This window comes from Neodiprion fabricii, chromosome 4 (genome assembly GCF_021155785.1).
Source record: "Neodiprion fabricii isolate iyNeoFabr1 chromosome 4, iyNeoFabr1.1, whole genome shotgun sequence".
Lineage (NCBI taxonomy): Eukaryota > Metazoa > Arthropoda > Insecta > Hymenoptera > Diprionidae > Neodiprion > Neodiprion fabricii.
In genome coordinates this window covers 22,800,664-22,817,367 of record NC_060242.1, presented here as the reverse complement: position 1 = coordinate 22,817,367, position 16,704 = coordinate 22,800,664, and the positions used below count along the sequence as shown (strand labels likewise).

The 16,704-nt window shown below is 35.9% G+C and overlaps 1 protein-coding gene across 5 annotated transcripts; it reads left to right on the top strand.

Moving 5' to 3' along the window:
- Positions 1-28: 28 nt before the first annotated feature.
- Positions 29-14,614, top strand: LOC124180558 (myotubularin-related protein 13). Of its 5 annotated transcripts, none has more exons than XM_046566209.1 (26): positions 32-630; positions 708-743; positions 1,301-1,386; positions 1,602-1,889; positions 2,036-2,255; positions 2,347-2,588; positions 2,721-3,026; positions 3,741-3,918; positions 4,043-4,247; positions 4,365-5,222; positions 5,376-5,613; positions 6,018-6,213; positions 7,462-7,771; positions 7,850-8,043; positions 8,518-8,916; positions 9,033-9,249; positions 9,622-9,823; positions 10,246-10,391; positions 10,574-11,240; positions 11,409-11,587; positions 11,797-11,944; positions 12,615-12,760; positions 12,919-13,148; positions 13,230-13,436; positions 13,515-13,597; positions 13,686-14,614. In XM_046566209.1, the coding sequence occupies exons 1-26, from the start codon at positions 537-539 to the stop codon at positions 13,776-13,778; spliced, it is 6,168 nt and encodes a 2,055-aa protein (XP_046422165.1). In that variant the 5' UTR covers positions 32-536; the 3' UTR covers positions 13,779-14,614. The 5 variants fall into 5 exon arrangements, with proteins under 5 accessions (XP_046422168.1, XP_046422165.1, XP_046422164.1 ...); XM_046566208.1 differs by having other exon boundaries at positions 9,610-9,823; XM_046566211.1 differs by lacking the exon at positions 708-743.
- The last annotated feature ends 2,090 nt before the right edge of the window (positions 14,615-16,704 follow it).

Genomic DNA, 16,704 nt, shown 5'->3' with positions numbered 1-16,704 from the left:
CCTTCTCTCTGCCCTCTATACTTTCGGTAGCACGTCGCACTTGTGTACTTCTTTATTAGTGGTGTAGTTGGCGTTTAACTGAAATTTAATGTAGCGCTTTAGTTTGGAAGGTTATGGATTAAAGCTTCAGGGTGTGGCATCAAATTGTGATTTACAAAACAATGAGAATTTATCAAACGTATTATGCTATGTATAATCACTAGCCGAGTACGACAATTACTGTCGACGACGTGCAACGGTGTTTTTTTTTCACGTTACAGTTTTGACACTTGATACAGTCCCACTCTTTCACCCAACTGACAATATTTCATCGAATATACGCATATACATAACATAATTACATTTCATAGAACTGGTCTCATCGCATTGTAAAAGTATAAGAAGCATCACTGGAGTATCATCAACTAGTTATAGAGTTGAGAAAATTTACATGATGTGCTAGGATAGCAAGTGGTCCACCAGAGTGGACGGTGGTTGTTCACGAGGTGTTGCATACAATCTTTCCTCGTAATGTCAAGTAAATAACTCTATGTGGGATGTTCTCCAGTTCTCCCACTCCGCACGAGTTCACCGAAATGTCTCGGTTGGCCGACTACTTTGTTGTCGTCGGTTACGATCACGAGAAAGAAAGTAAGTCACCATTTCAATATTATAAACAAATCTCATTTATCAATTGCTACAACCACCCTCTTATTTCAAACTCAAAGTTAAAATGCTGCACAAAAAGTTGAGACCGAATGAATGTACGTATGTATAATATATTATAGCTTACTTCCATATTTGATCTATGCATGAATGAGTTGCTCAATGTGTATCTTAACTTATATCCTAAACAAATACTTTGTTTGTACAGCTATGGAAAATACTCTAAATTTATGTCAATAATTTTATATTATTGGTACAACTGTCATGCAAGTTTTGTTTCGAAAAGTATCGTAGAAGTATTTTCAGCTGTTTAATACCATATTTTTATTCAAACAGCAATTTAATTGTTGTCATTGATGATAATGAACTTGCACTTTGGTCTGTCGCAAGGTATTCAAATGCAAATAATATATTAGCATCTTGAAAATTCTTAGAATTACGTGACACGTTTGTCATAAGTCCCTCATATTTGGTTGTAAAACATTTGTGAAAGAACTTCTAGCACAGAGCATCTGTTATAATAATACTTGTACCAAAGAGTGATTCTAGTTTTAATGCAACAAATTGGCTTGTTTATGGTATATTTTTTATACATTATTATCGTGGTAATTGTTTATATTCAATATTCTTGTATATAATGTGAATATTTCCACAGGGAGTGGGATAAGCAATGGGATAATCCTGCAAAGGTTTCCCAAAAAAGACTGGCCAGATACACCTTTTATCGAAGGAATAGAATGGGTGAGAAGTTTCGTTAAAATCGCCAACCAACCTTTTAATCATGTTGATACTTGAAATAAGTTCTTAGAAAGTGGAAGAATCCTAAAATATTCAAGTGATTTCTAACATATGTATAATAAGTTATAGTTCCAGGCATATACTTTTGAATGTTCTAATTAATGTTTGATATGAAAATAACTGCCATACTTATAAGTCACTTCTCCTTATTATTTCAGTTTTGCCAACCACAAGGATGGGCACTGTCAACGGACAGACAGGAGCCTCGTTTTTTTGTATCCATTCTAACAGACATCGATGCAAATCGCCATTACTGTGCTTGTATGTGCTTCAATGAAACAGTTTCTATAACACCCAGTAAACCAGTCGATGAAGAGGAAGACCCTGTAGATGGAGACAACCGTACTTTAGCCCGGAGTATTCCTGCCATTACTCATCATAGTATTATGTACGCGCCAAAATGTCTGGTGCTGGTTTCCAGGCTTGATTACATCGAAACATTTAGAGTATGTCATTTGATGGACTTTTCACCAACTGTAATTTTTGTTGCATCTGAACAGATTCCTCTAGAAATAATAATCGGATTATAGCTTATGATTTAAAAATTATGCATGTTGCATCTTTGAAACACCTTTAAAAATGTTGACCACAGAACTGCCTCGGAATCATATACACAGTGTACGTAGAAAATCTTGGTATACCATTGGAAACACTGGTTGGAAATATTCTTGGATGTATACAAGTACCTCCTGCGGGTGGACCGCAAGTTCGCTTTAGTATTGGTGCAGGGGACCGTCAGGCACTACAACCACCCATCAGTCCTTCACTTCCAATCACTGACACGAGTGTCAATTTACTATTCCAACAACTTGGTAAATATCTAACTATAATCGTGAGAACTTATTTCACGTTGAGAAAAGGCTTAGTGCTTACCTGAGTTACTTGAACACTATTCATTTGCAGGTATTCGTAACGTGCTTGTGCTCTTTTGCGGAGTTATGACTGAACACAAAATTCTATTCCACTCGGCGAGCTATTCCCGGTTAACAGAGGGATGCCGAGCACTTACAGCATTAATGTACCCGTTTCGATATACCCATGTTTACATTCCACTGCTACCAGCTGCTTTGGTCGAGGTTTTAAGTACACCTACTCCATTTATAATGGGTGTTCACAGTTCGCTTAAGTACGAGGTTGCAGAGCTGGTAGGTTGTATTGCTAGTTAGAGATTTGAAATATGTTGTGTGAATTTCTTATAGTAATTGTTGTATAGTATCGTTACAAGTTTGTAGGAAGTCAAGGCTAAGGGGTCCAATTACAGAAAACATTCTTTTCAGATGGACGTCATAGTGGCCGATTTGGATGGTGGCTCTATAACAGTACCTGATGGAGTATCCTTATCATTACTCCCAGAACCTCTTTTGTCGCAAACCCAAGATGCATTGTCACTTGTTCTTCAACCAGAATTGAGCTGTGCCGACTACGCTTTTCCCCCGTTAGCAACAAGAGCACCACATCCTCCGATGCTAGATAAAGAACTTCGAGCTGTATTTATGCGTACATTTGCTCAGCTTTTACAAGGCTATCGGAGTTGTCTGACTTTGATACGAATTCATCCAAAGCCTGTCATAACTTTTCACAAGGTATGGTATATTAGGACTAATATTTTTGTTATTATTTCTTTTTTTCACGAAGAAAAAAGTCAATTAATTTCCTCCTTGTTATCACTACACTTTCAAGTATAATTTCGGGCTGTTAGCAAGTCACATTTAAAAATTTTTTTCAGATACTTTCTACAATTTTAATGTATAAACTACTTTATTTTACTGAAAAATTCCATTCAACCTGTTCGTCTATGAACACGACTGAATCAATAGTTTTTTTACGTGATTTCCAGCCTGAAAAAAAGTCTCTCCATAAGGAATAGGATTATTCAAATTTTGTGAGAAACAAAGTCATTGGATGCTGAAAAAAATCTTTGCTGTAATTGTCACAGATATAATCATGTTATTTTTGTCAACTGACATCCTTGGAAAAATTCTAGTACCAGTTGCTTCTAAATTGGTTTCTAAAACTGCAAGATTTGTGAAAGTGGTTTCATTTTTTATTAGACTGAAACTTTGATTATAAAATTCCATTGAATAGTACAATGATAGTTTTTGTTTTTTTTTGCTAAAGTTTTGTTAGATGATAACAGCAACGAGTCGAAAATATTTAATCAGTTATAACAGCGAACTTTTAAACTTTTTTTAATCAGTAATTTTTTTCTGGTGCTTTGATTTTCTTGTAACGATAGCTTCATGGCTATATCTCTCAAGTTTTCTCCATAATAAAATAAATCTAATTTTTACTAACAGGCTGCATTCTTGGGAGAACGAGGCCTAACTGATTGTGATTTCACAACAAGGGTTCTCGATTGCATGTTCTTCACGTCATTTATAGTTGAACGAGGGCCGCCATGGCGACCTTGCGATGTTTGGGATGAATTGCATAGTAACCTTAGTGATCACCTTAAACAAGAAGCACAGGATCATCGTAAGTATTCTTGTAATGTGATGGATGCTTTACTAGCAGCAAGGGTACTACGAAATTATTAGGGCCCAGTAGTTACTTTTCGCAAGAGAATCTTTGGCTTTAAAAAATATCTTATATTTTTCAGGATTGCTATTGACTCACATTCAAGAGTTGGCTCAGCAACTATACACAAATGAAAACCCAAATCCTCAACCCTATGTACAAAAGATTCTTAAGCCACCTGAAGGAGCATTTGCTAGAATTCACCAACCACCATTGCCACATATCAATTGTGATCAAGTACAGGCAATAATAGATGAAGGATTGGCTAAGAATAATCTCAAAGTTAGGTATGCCTTCCAATCCGAGTAACTGTATTATGAAATATATTCATTGGCATTTTTAAATTTATCTGCTTTTATTCTCAGAGCGCCGAAATAACGAGTAACGATTTTTTTTTGTTCTAGATTATCTTCATTGAGGCCAATTCAGCCACGTATAGTTCCTATGGGGCCTCATATCTCAATAATCCATGACACTAGACATTTAGTAAGTAACTCGGCACGAAGACTAGAAGTATTACGCAATTGTATAAACTGTATATTTGAGAACAAAATATCCGATGCAAGAAAAACGTTTCCTGCAGTATTAAGAGCTTTAAAAAGCAAGGCAGCCCGATTGGCGCTGTGTATGGAGTTGGCACAGCATGTCGTTGGCAATAAAGCAATGCTTGAGCATCAGCAATTCGATCTTGTTGTGCGGCTAATGAATTGCGCTCTACAAGACGATTCTTCAATGGATGAACACGGAGTAGCTGCGGCATTACTTCCTCTGGCAACAGCTTTCTGTAGGAAATTATGTACTGGAATAATACAATTCGCATATACTTGCATCCAAGAGCACGCGGTGTGGCAAAACCAGCAATTCTGGGAATCGGCATTTTACCTTGATGTTCAAAAAGATATCAAACGTTTGTATCTCCCTGGTGAAAACACAGGTCAAAGGTCATTCAACGATAACGTGCTCAGTCCTATCAGCCCTCGAGAAACCAAAGAGTTCCCATTTAAAGACCGATCATCGATGTACAGAGTCCAAGAACCTTCAGCTTTAGAAATAGCTGCTGAACAGATGAGGATCTGGTCAAATATAGATGCGGAAAAACAACGAGAATTAATAATTAGTGAGGAAAGTACCATGTACAGCCAAGCTATACACTATGCCAACAGAATGGTGTACCTATTAGTACCATTAGATATCGGAGCCAAAGCTCACAGACAAGATAATGTTTATGATGATGAACGTGCGAGCAATAGCATCACTAATAGGTATGCACTGTGAAAACCAATGTCCATGAGCATACTTCGTCTTACAAAGATTTAATACTTGCTATTTTCTTGTCACGAAACTCAAGCTGTATAATAATAGCTATTGCTTACTTGGTCTATTCAATTAATTATCGCGTCATGTTTGATTAACAGTGTAGCTAGTGACAGCGGAGATGCAGAATCAGGTTTTGAAGAAGCCGACCCTCGTGAAACTGGAGTTGCGGTAATACGTATGGTTTCTCGGTTCGTAGACAGAGTATGTACTGAAGGTGGTGTCAGTGCTGAGCACGTCAGATGCCTTCATCAAATGGTACCAGGCGTCGTACACATGCATATCGAAACTCTTGAAGCTGTCCATCGAGAGAGTAAACGTTTACCTCCCATTCAAAAAGTAGGATATTTTCGAGCTAACAATTATTTATTCGAAACGTATGAATTTTTTCTTGGTGACTTATCTGGGTTACAAAAAGAATTTACTAGTAGTTACTTTTCTTTCGATAAAATCATTTTGAGTTATATGTTTTGGGCTTTATAATCTTTTTTAACATTTTTTTATCTCTCAGCTCAAAAATTCTTATCAGAGTTTCAGAATTAACTTAATTAAACTTTGGAAATGATAGAAACTCGTCTTTTTTTTAAACTTAATTTTTATGACTAGTCATTTTCATTTCAAATTTGCGATCGAAGCATGTAGTTTGACAATCTATTTCTGTATGCAAAGAATTCCCTTTTATTTTACTTTTTCGATTTACGGTATCGCTGCCAGTCCTGACTCAATCTGTACTCTACTTGCAGCCAAAGATCCTAACTCCCAATATGTTACCTGGAGAAGAAATAATAATGGATGGCTTACGAGTATATCTGTTACCTGATGGTAGAGAAGAGGGTTCCGCAGGTCTACCAAAAGCGCCGCCTCTCTTGCCAGCTGAAGGAGCTATATTTTTGACAAATTATCGCATAGTTTTTAAAGGAACTCCTTGTGATCCATTCGGTAAGTTATTTGTAATTCATAACATGATTTTATAAACATTTCTGTTGGGCAGTACACAATACCTTATAAAAAATTTTTATATCTGAATTGTGCAAAAAATTTAATACTGCATGTTTCGCACAATGGGGTGCAGCAATGTATATCCTCAACGCAATTATTCTCCTATTCTCAATATTGCTGGCTATGCATTCATTTACATTTATTTCGAAAAAATATGAATTATAAAAGTAATCGAAAATAAAACTGATGAACTCAGTTACTCATTAGAAAGTCGGTGATTTTAAATTTAATTTCACCCAGTATAACATTGTTCGTTTCTACAATCATGAATAAATATAAATTCACGGAAAATCGGGAATTCTTAAAAATATCTAGGAATTGCAGTTCGTTATGGAGATCAAAGAAATGCTAGTTAACGCGTTGCCTAGGAAAAGTTACCCCATATTCAATTTAATAGAAAAGATGGACAAAAGCTAGGGAGTTTGATTTAAGCCACAGAACTCAGATTCAGATGTAGAGGCAATCATAAAGAATATTGTACTGAATATAAAAAGTAATTTTGGTTTCATTTGATCCATGAGGTTGAATTAAGTAGACGTTTTGTGTGATAGTGTACCTTACTTTCAATTCAGAAGCAATCACAGCATGTTTAAATTCTGGTAAAATATTTTCTGTTCATTTTATCATTAATCATGTTTCATTGTGTGTTTGATTTGAAAAATCTCGGAAAAGCCAGGGAGCTTTCAGTGTAATATTCGTTTCATGTAATCCTTTTTCGCGAGTCAAGAGAAGAGTAGGAAAGTATCTCTGTTGGAATGAGAAAATATCCAAGATAAAGTGAGTGAGGGGAATGTATGAGGTTTTTTTTGTATCTTGTGTTGAATCTAATTTAATACTTTGTATAAGTGGGATTTGATTCAAAACTTCAGTTTGAGGGTGACGATTCTAATCACGTCTAGCTACCTAGTTTTCAGATGATCATGTACCAGGTTTGTTGATTGTCTGTAAGTATGAGCATGTAATCATGTTATGCTTGTCACTCTGATAGTTTTTGCAATTACTTGATGTTTTAATTTCAAAATTTATTTCTTTATTCCTCGGTTTTCCTGTGTATTGATTTATGTGAACAGAATTATCACAGGCGATTCAATGTCCAACCTAGATGGATTATCTCTATCTCTATTGAATAGTTTCGTTGGTGCTCATGCCTTTTCTGTTGGTGCAATTGTTTGATCTCTGTTTTACTAGCCTGTGAGCAGTTGGTGGTACGAGCTTTCCCGGTAACATCGTTGACAAAGGAGAAGAAAGTTACAGCTCCGCACTTGGCTCATTTAGACCAATGCCTCCAAGAAGGTTTGCAATTACGCTCGTGTACTTTTCAACTGATAAAACTAGCTTTTGACGAAGAAGTGACTGCAGAAAATATCGATACATTTAAGAAACTGGTTCATAAAGAGCGGTATCCTCCACATATCTTTCATCACTTTGCCTTCAATGGGCAAGTTATGGTAACACAAACTACTCACCATAAGGGAAAAGAGAAAAATGCCACTCTCAAGTAAGTAGTGTTTCAATAAGTACATTCTTGTCAAATCCTACTAAGTTACATGAAAATGAATGTTTTCCAATACTTTAGGGGCTTCGCGAAGAAAACACTTCTGAAAACTGCTCGAAAGGCAGGATTCAAACCCAAGCCATCCTCTAAAAGGCAGAAATATGTTTTACCAAATATGAATTTTACAAGTAACAATAAATACATGACTTCACCTGGCAGAATGAGTCTCCCTGTTACAGATAATACGGATTTGAGCCACGACGATGATTTAAGCAGTGAGTAATATTAGTCTGATAAAAAATGAAACAAGTGGGAAAGCTTTATACGTACAGCAGCTGCTTTTTTTTTAAATAAAGACATATTTTCATAATATTCATGAAGATTCTCAGCTTACTATTGTTATACCTAAAACATAATGGATATATGTACAGTGATGCGACATGGTATTAGCTTCTACACTGATTTATCCGAATCATCTAGCCCAATTGATCACAAACAGATTTTCGAAATCTATTCAGGTGTGTCACAATATTTCGGAACATCGTAGGTCTAAAGATAATAAGCCAGCGGTTTTGCCAAAATGTGATGAAGATTTACTCTGTTTAGATCAATGACAACTATATTTGAGAGGTTTTTCTATATCATTTCTAGAATGAATCATGAGACAACGCTAACTAGGTAGTTTTTAATGACATGAAGGTAGTTTTTAACATTACATCGATCTTAAATAGTGATTTTTAACTTCGCAGTTGATGAATTCGAAATTCCTGGAATCATGCCGCAACTCCCAACAGATGCAAAAACCCTGGAACGCCTGTCTGAACGAAGCTATGTCAGAGACTGGTATCGGCTGGGATTATGCCCGAGTAGTCCACAGAATAACCGACGAAATGAACCGTTTCGCTTGTCTTCTGTAAACTGTGCATACATGATGTGCAGGAGCTACCCGGCCCTCTTAATAGTTCCTAATAGCGTAACAGACGAAAGTATTCGGAGGTTCTGCCGCTTGTACAGACATAGTAGAGTTCCAGCTATTACGTGGCGACATCCCAGAACGAAAGCTCTGTTGATAAGAGGTGCAGGTTATCATGGCAAAGGTGTAATGGGAATGCTAAAGGCGCATCCATCATCAACTGGGAACATCAAAGGTCTGTATTCAGAATGTTAAATTTTTGACAAAATCATCAAAGAGTTTTACGCATAATCTCTTCAAGTTATTACAGTAATGAAATCAATCAATCAATCGACATGTACTTTTAAATAGCTACCTCTTCTGAAAGTACCTCGTCCTTGGAGCAAGAAAAGTATATGATGGCACTTGTCGCAGCAACTCCACTTTCTGTATTGCGACAAGGTTCTGCTTGGGGCATGTCTGATAGCTCCCTTAGCATCGATTCGTTGTTTTTGGCTGCTGAAGACCGTAATGCAACGCCTGAACAATCAAGACGGAATCCTTTCAATAAGGCCATTGGCACACTTGGGTATGTATCTCAGTACTCACTCTTTGATATCATGGATGGAAATGTTTGCACCAATCTCGTTGTGCACGATGTAGATGCACTTACACACACACACACATTTGTTCATCCTCAGTTAATTCTCAGTTTATACACACGTTAGAATCTTCAAGGAAGATGCAATATCTGTTAGTAACATGGGATTGTTTATTCTAATTTTTGTCCATTCACAAATTATATTTACTTTTAAAGTATATTGAATAATTTATATTAAGTATCGCACATATCTAAATGCTGTGTTGTGCGCTAAGCATGTGCTTTGTATTTATTCTCATTGTCCGATTAGATGGTATTGCTTGCCTGATTCTGCGCTCTCTAACTTAGAATGTTCCCAAGATCATCGGGTGGCAAAGGGCCTAAAAACTTTGGACGTTGGGGTTCTCTTAAGGACAAAAGGCATAATTCTCAGGCTTCTCTTACGACGGTCAATCAGCGCGGTACCGTCCGACATTCTGCAGATTCAGACAGTGGAACTGAGTGTGTGCACACATTTCAACGTGCAGCGCTTTATATTCTTGGTGAAAAAGCTCACATGAAGGTAAAGTTTAAGTGCGTTTTATAAATAAAATGTAGATTATTCATGTGACTTTCATTTTTACGAGGATAGGAAAATTTATTCTTGCGTGGAGACCCATTTTCAGATTTAAATCAATTGTGCAAGTTCTTTATTTGTAAAATCTACTCCATCGATTCATCCTTGCGATTATGCAATGACTATATTATTTTCCATTGTCAATACTTCATAGTTTCCTAACATTAGAAGTGGTTTCTTCCACATTCATATTTCATATTAATGTGAGCTATATGTTTTACTAAAATTGTACAGTGAAAAAATATTAGGGTAATATGGTTATTGGTGAGTAGTCAAGGCGATATTTACTTTACGTAATTCAGTTGAACATGTTGAATTCTTCCAACTGTTTTGATGATATATAATTAAATACTTTTCACCTATTACAGGGCGTTAAGGCCGAATCTGCACCAAAAACAGACTTTATACCGGTCGAATATTTTGATGTGAGACATACGAAAGCTGCTTTCAAGAAACTGATGAGAGCCTGTGTGCCGAGTTCACTCAATCCAGAACCCGAGCAAAGCTTCTACAAGTAAGTAAAGTATAAACGAGGCCAAATCATTTTAGAATTCGATGGTTTCTAAAAATTGCATTGTGTTTCAGTAATTTTACACCATATCTACATTATAGCTGCATCAATACAAAAAATCTGAGGTGAAATGTTATTAATAGTCCTGTAAAACTGAAGTACATAAAACCTGCTTCTGTTTACAGGTTGATTGAAAGCTCGGAATGGTTGCAGCAATTACAGAGCACAATGCAACTGGCTGGTGCTGTAATAGATTTAATGGATGTACAAGGTTCTTCCGTAACTCTTTGCCTTGAAGATGGCTGGGATACGACAGCTACAGTTTGTTCGATAGCCCAAGTGTGTCTGGATCCTCACTATAGAACGATCGATGGGTTTAGAGTTTTGATAGAAAAAGAATGGCTTGGATTTGGTCATAGATTTGGGCATCGAAGTAATCTGGCAGTAAATTCGCAAACGACCAATTTCACACCTACGTTTCTTCAATTCTTGGACATTGTGCATCAGATACAAAAACAGTTTCCCCTAGCATTTGAGTTCAATGATTACTACCTTCGGTTTCTCGCTTATCATTCAGTATCTTGTCGTTTTAGAACATTTCTGTTAGATTGTGAATTTGATAGAGTAGAATGCGGTATTACTGCTGTCGAGGACAAACGGGGTTCATTAACTAGTCATCATAAAGGCGTTGACACCGGAAGCGATGACGAAACTGTGTATCCTGGTGGAAGGTTAGCAGGAACAAATACCGGCTCTAATCTTGGCCAGAGTATATTCGATTACATCGAAAAACAGCATGCCAGGTCACCATTGTTCTACAACTTTATGTATACCCCAAACACAGAACATCCAGTAAGTTGGTTTTTTTTCGTGGCTTAATACTATAGTAAATGATTTCTCTTGAGCGGTACCAATTTTACATCAAAGACAAATCCGGATAAATTTTCATTCTTACCTTGTTTAGCAATCAACACATTACATTGAGCATAACTTGTATAATAGAGTTTGCATCATGTGTAGGTTCTTCGACCAGCATCTCACCTACCCAGCCTAGAAATTTGGCAATATTATTTAGATGAGGAACTGGCACATGGACCGGGATATGATCTTGAAGTCTTGCAGTTAGATTCTGAACAAGAAGAGGAGGCTGAAGCTGCGGATGGAATCGTGAAAAGTAATCGGAAAGTTGTCACTCTTGGGTAGGTATTGAAAAAAGTGATGACTAATTAACAGTAATTTTAAAGTAAGAAGTGAAACAGCCACATAATATTTAGCAACCTTATTTACTGTAAGGTGGACAATTGAAATAATTGGATATATTTTTTCGCGCTTATTTCGGAAATTTTAACGTTGCATAGTAATCAGTTTACGTTAACTCCAACTAATAACATTTGACATTGTTCTCTAGATACGATGGAATAAGTACTATGGTACCGGATCAGTTCTCACATTTATTAGAGGAAATCCATAAACTTGAGACCGAACTTGGGCACTTACCACAAAAGTGGAAAGTATTGTGGGACAAACTGGAGTTACCCAACACAGATTCTCTTACGGTAAGGGCTGATGGTTTATTATTGATTTAGTGCATGGGTCCTCACTCTCAACTTTAGCACCATAGCGGAAGAATGGCAAGGGTCATCTATTTTCATACCGAGAATAGACAGTAGTTATTTCACGATTTAATAAGTAGAAACAACAGTGTTAATTTTCATAGGTATCAATATTTCATAGGCGGGCACTTGCGCGAGCCGAAGACAAATATTGAAAATACGCAAAGCCTAAAAGTCAGCAAGTTTTTTTATTGCAGAGCACAACAAAGAGCACTTTTTAGTAGTATTAGGACGTGAAAGTGTTCGTTTTTGTTCTGTTTGAAGCACAAACAAGTCCAAACAAAAGAAGATACGTAAACCATACTTTTCTTACATAAAATTAGTTATAGCAAAAATATTTAATTGCAGTGATGGTAGCACAAATTGTTTGTTTTTTCGATATATTAATTTTCGAATTCACATACGCTGCTTAGCGAAATGTGATGTAAATTAGCATCAAGTTCGTTCACTACTTCTTTCTATGAACACAATCGAGCAGCGTTTGGTTCTCGCGAAAGTCGATAACTGTGTAGAGACACGCATGAGCCATATCCTTAAAGTTCAACTAAATTTGACCCTATCACTTGTGCTTATTCCACTTTCGAATCGGTTTTCAAACTCACCTCTATTTCAGCGCCATGCATCATTTAGCACAGCCTTAGTGAGGTATCATGGTCGGTTAATCCACAAACGGTCCACTTTAGAACTTCTCTTAAGAGGAAAAATGGCTGGGGGTAACACAGCTGGAAATGAAAGTTCTGTGTACACTCATCCACACAGGTGAGAAAATGATTGCAGTGGAAACTTACTTATTCGACCTTCGGTTATTCAATCACAATTCCAGATTGTTCATTAATATTAATGGAGGATATTCGCTAAATATTGAAAATAAATTCAGACATATTTACCGATTTACATTTTTCTCCGTTACTAAACAGATTCGAGAGAATAGATTCGGCTATGCGTACTCATTGTGACTCGTGTGCTGGCGTTCTGTGGGGTCCGCTTAAAGCTGGAATGAGATGCGTTGATTGTGGCCAAGTATGTCACGATAAGTGTGCCGAATCCATGCCGAAAAACTGTACAAAGTATAATAAGGCAGTAGCAGAAAACTTGCAATCTCACACACTGACAAGGAGTGGTGGAGATAACGGAAGTGTTAATTCGAGTAAGTGTAAATAATCGTTTACTCATATAGAAGGTTAATTGAAGAATTGTTTAATTTTGAAAGCGAATGTGTCGGCTATAGGTGTCACGACAATTCAAACATCTTCGCAACAATATTATGAACAGTTCTCAAGTAATGTCGCTGAGAATCGAACTCACGAAGGATATCTTTACAAACGCGGTGTTGTACTAAAGGGATGGAAACAAAGATGGTTTGTTTTGGATTCTATAAAACATCAATTAAGGTATTATGACGCTATGGAAGATTCTCACTGTAAGGGATATATTGGTACGTTTACTTTATATTATCGAAATCCCAAGAAAATATGATTCCAGGTATCGAAAACGACATTTGTTCATTTTACAGATCTGGCTGAAGTAGTGTCTGTTACACCAGCAGCACCGACTCCTGGTCCGCCAAAGAAAACGGACGATAAATCATTTTTTGATGTAAATATTGTTTTCATTTCAGTGGAGTGAGAAAGATAAAATTTTTTTTCTCTATCGTTCATAACTTAAAACCATGTTGACATTTCAGCTGCGTACTAATAGACGAACTTACAACTTTTGTGCCGGAGATGCAGCTACAGCGCAAGAATGGATCGAGAAAGTTCAAGCATGTTTGCAGTAGTGTCTCTGATAAATTATAGTTACAATTTAAATTGTGCAAGTGACTGATAGAATAATTGAAATTTTTATTTTGTTACATACCTTTGTATAGTGTAATCCTATGGCGTATGCGTTGTGTGGCTGCAGTATTTTTACTTTACTTGTACTTTCCAAGTCAAAATTAACTGATGGTACGAGGTATTCAGCCACGCAGGAGGGAGACATCTCTCAACCAGCCCAATTAATAGAAATGACAACAAATGTAATATTGTATATTATTATGTTGAATTTGATTATATTATATTTCACATCAGATATGCAGCACAGCTGGAAGATAAATGATCATTAAAATTTATTATCTGTTAAGTTTTCCTTCAGTTGTCTTCGATTTTATACATTTTCAACAGAAAAATGTGAAAATATATATCATCTGTATAGATATAGTCGAATTAATTAGTAGATTATCTGTACATGTATATGTATCACGATATATTTCTTGATAAGATGTCTTGTCCTTGGGTAAAAACTTTTCCGATCGTTCATCTTCTTTAGGTACTTGAAGCGTATCAGGGTAGCGACATGCGGTAATTAACGCCCTAATTGCATTGGAATGCTTGTAATGTAATTAATGTGAAGTGTTTAAGCTATAACAGATTAAAAAGAATAATTATTATAATTGGTAATGCGGCGGAAATGTAGAAAAAAACAAAAAGGTCCAGACTCAGGGATGAAATATAACCAAAGTCCAGTGGACCAATTCAGTTATGGTATCTATAGATCTAAATTATCTCTGCCACTTTAACTAAACTATATCATTTCTCTGATATTATGTGAAAAGTAATAAAATTGTAAAAGTCATTCGCAAACTTTCTTCATTGTAGGAGCCTTGACGTATCACTGTTTTAATTATGATGAGAGAAATTAGGCACATGTTAGAAAATTTACCTAATCATTTCAGACTATAGAACACTATCAAATTCGTAAGTGTCATTTAGTCGTATTAACTTAGATTAGTAAAAAATTTGTAACCATTGAAATTTAACTTTAGAACCCTTGTTAATATCGGCGTTAAAAAAAACACATTCAACTACTTTTCGAAAAGTTCATATAATTCGTCCGATTTTGGTGATTAGTATAAAATGTTTTATTCATTCATGAATATAATAGAATTTATCTGAGACATTTTATTTTTTTTAGAACTCATCAGTTGGTTAAAAAAAATTAGGTTTGTACAATCGTTATAATGTACTAGGGCTGTGCAGGTTCTCAAAATCTCGGGAAAAAAGTTTGGGTTCGGGACGGGTTTGTATCGGATCGGGTTTTTTAGCGATCCTGGAATAGTCGGGAAACCGGGAATCTTCGGAAAAGCAGAAATCTTTGAAAAACCCTAAACGTGGGCAACTTAACTTACCCCATGTTTATAATAATCGACATGTACTAAATAGCAAGTAGTATATCTAAATGATATCAATATTTTCAGTAAAAATAAAGTCGGTCGATTGATGTGGATTTGTCGATGAAAAATGATATAGAATAATATTATTTCTCTGAAGTTGTTGACGCAATGAGGTCTCTTGAAATTTATCATCTTAAAAAATTTTCTTGTCTCACCGGGAAGTTTTCAATTTTAAGCATTTTTGTTTAAAACACGTTTTTCACCTGACCGTACGTTCAATACATCCTTAAAGCAACGTGTGTTTGATCACCTAACGATCTCTCTTACCTAACTCTCATATCTTCATTGTTAATTGTTTTTTCAATTAACGGAGAACAACGGATGCTCTCTTGTTATGCGATTTCTGGGAAAACTTCGGATTCGGCACGCCAAAGATAGGAATTACTTATCTATACCCCGGTCAAAGAAAAAAAGAAATTAGTAAATAGCAATTTGAATTTAATTGTATATGATGTTTGTCAAATTGATTTAGTCAAGCGAATTCGTCGATTCAACAAAAGCCTTTCTTGCCGCGATCGAGTAAAGTATTGATTCGAGTGAACCTTTCGATATGTTTCCGAAATTGAGTCAACTAAATATCATTTCATTTGAAGAGTATGTATTGTTCCTCCAAGTCGCATGTGCCTTGACACAAACAATCAGGTACTTCAAACAAAACAAGTACGTGGATATAGGCAACACAAAATTTACATCAATTGAATGCCACACTTTGTTGATCTAATCGGAGCTTGTTTGGCCTAAATGGTCGAATCAGTTGCATCAATTTGAAACAAGTTGACAATATCTTCATCGTAAACATCAGTTTACTAGTACTAAAAACGGCCACTAGGCGGTGAACTTTCTCGCCACTAAAGTAACCTCAGAGATACATAATTATAAATCCGGGTGATCGTTCCGTAAGCCGTATAGGCCTAACAGAAGATAAAGTGGTCGTCAGACCTTTCAAGACCGAAACGAGCATAGTGCCAAGTTTCGAATCATCGCAACTGATATTGATTGCAAATAAACAAAAATTAGTGGCACATGTACAGTTTCTACTTGTACATGGAAATCTGTTTTCGGGTTTTATTCATTAAATATCTAGTGAATCCTAAGATAAATTGAAGTAAAAAAATCATGAATGATATCATTCGAAGAATACGTTTCGTGCGTCTAAATAACTCTAATGTTCGGTCAATTCAACAGATTTTTGTAACAACAAATTTCATTAGCTGTTTCAACTGAACTCTTGACTCAACAAAACACGAATGAAAACAAGTTCAATTTGTTTTCATATAAAAATTACAAACATCATACAATCTGGTTTAAAATCCGCATTTTTTCGCGATTTCAATGAGAATAAACTTGACGAAATTTAAACGATAAAAATGGTTTCTAGTTTTCTCTACCACTATTTTTTACTTTATTCATGATACGATTTGCAAAATGATTCATTGTTCAAGGTAAATTCAAAAAACTGTATAACCATTAATGAATAAGTGGAAATTGTTCG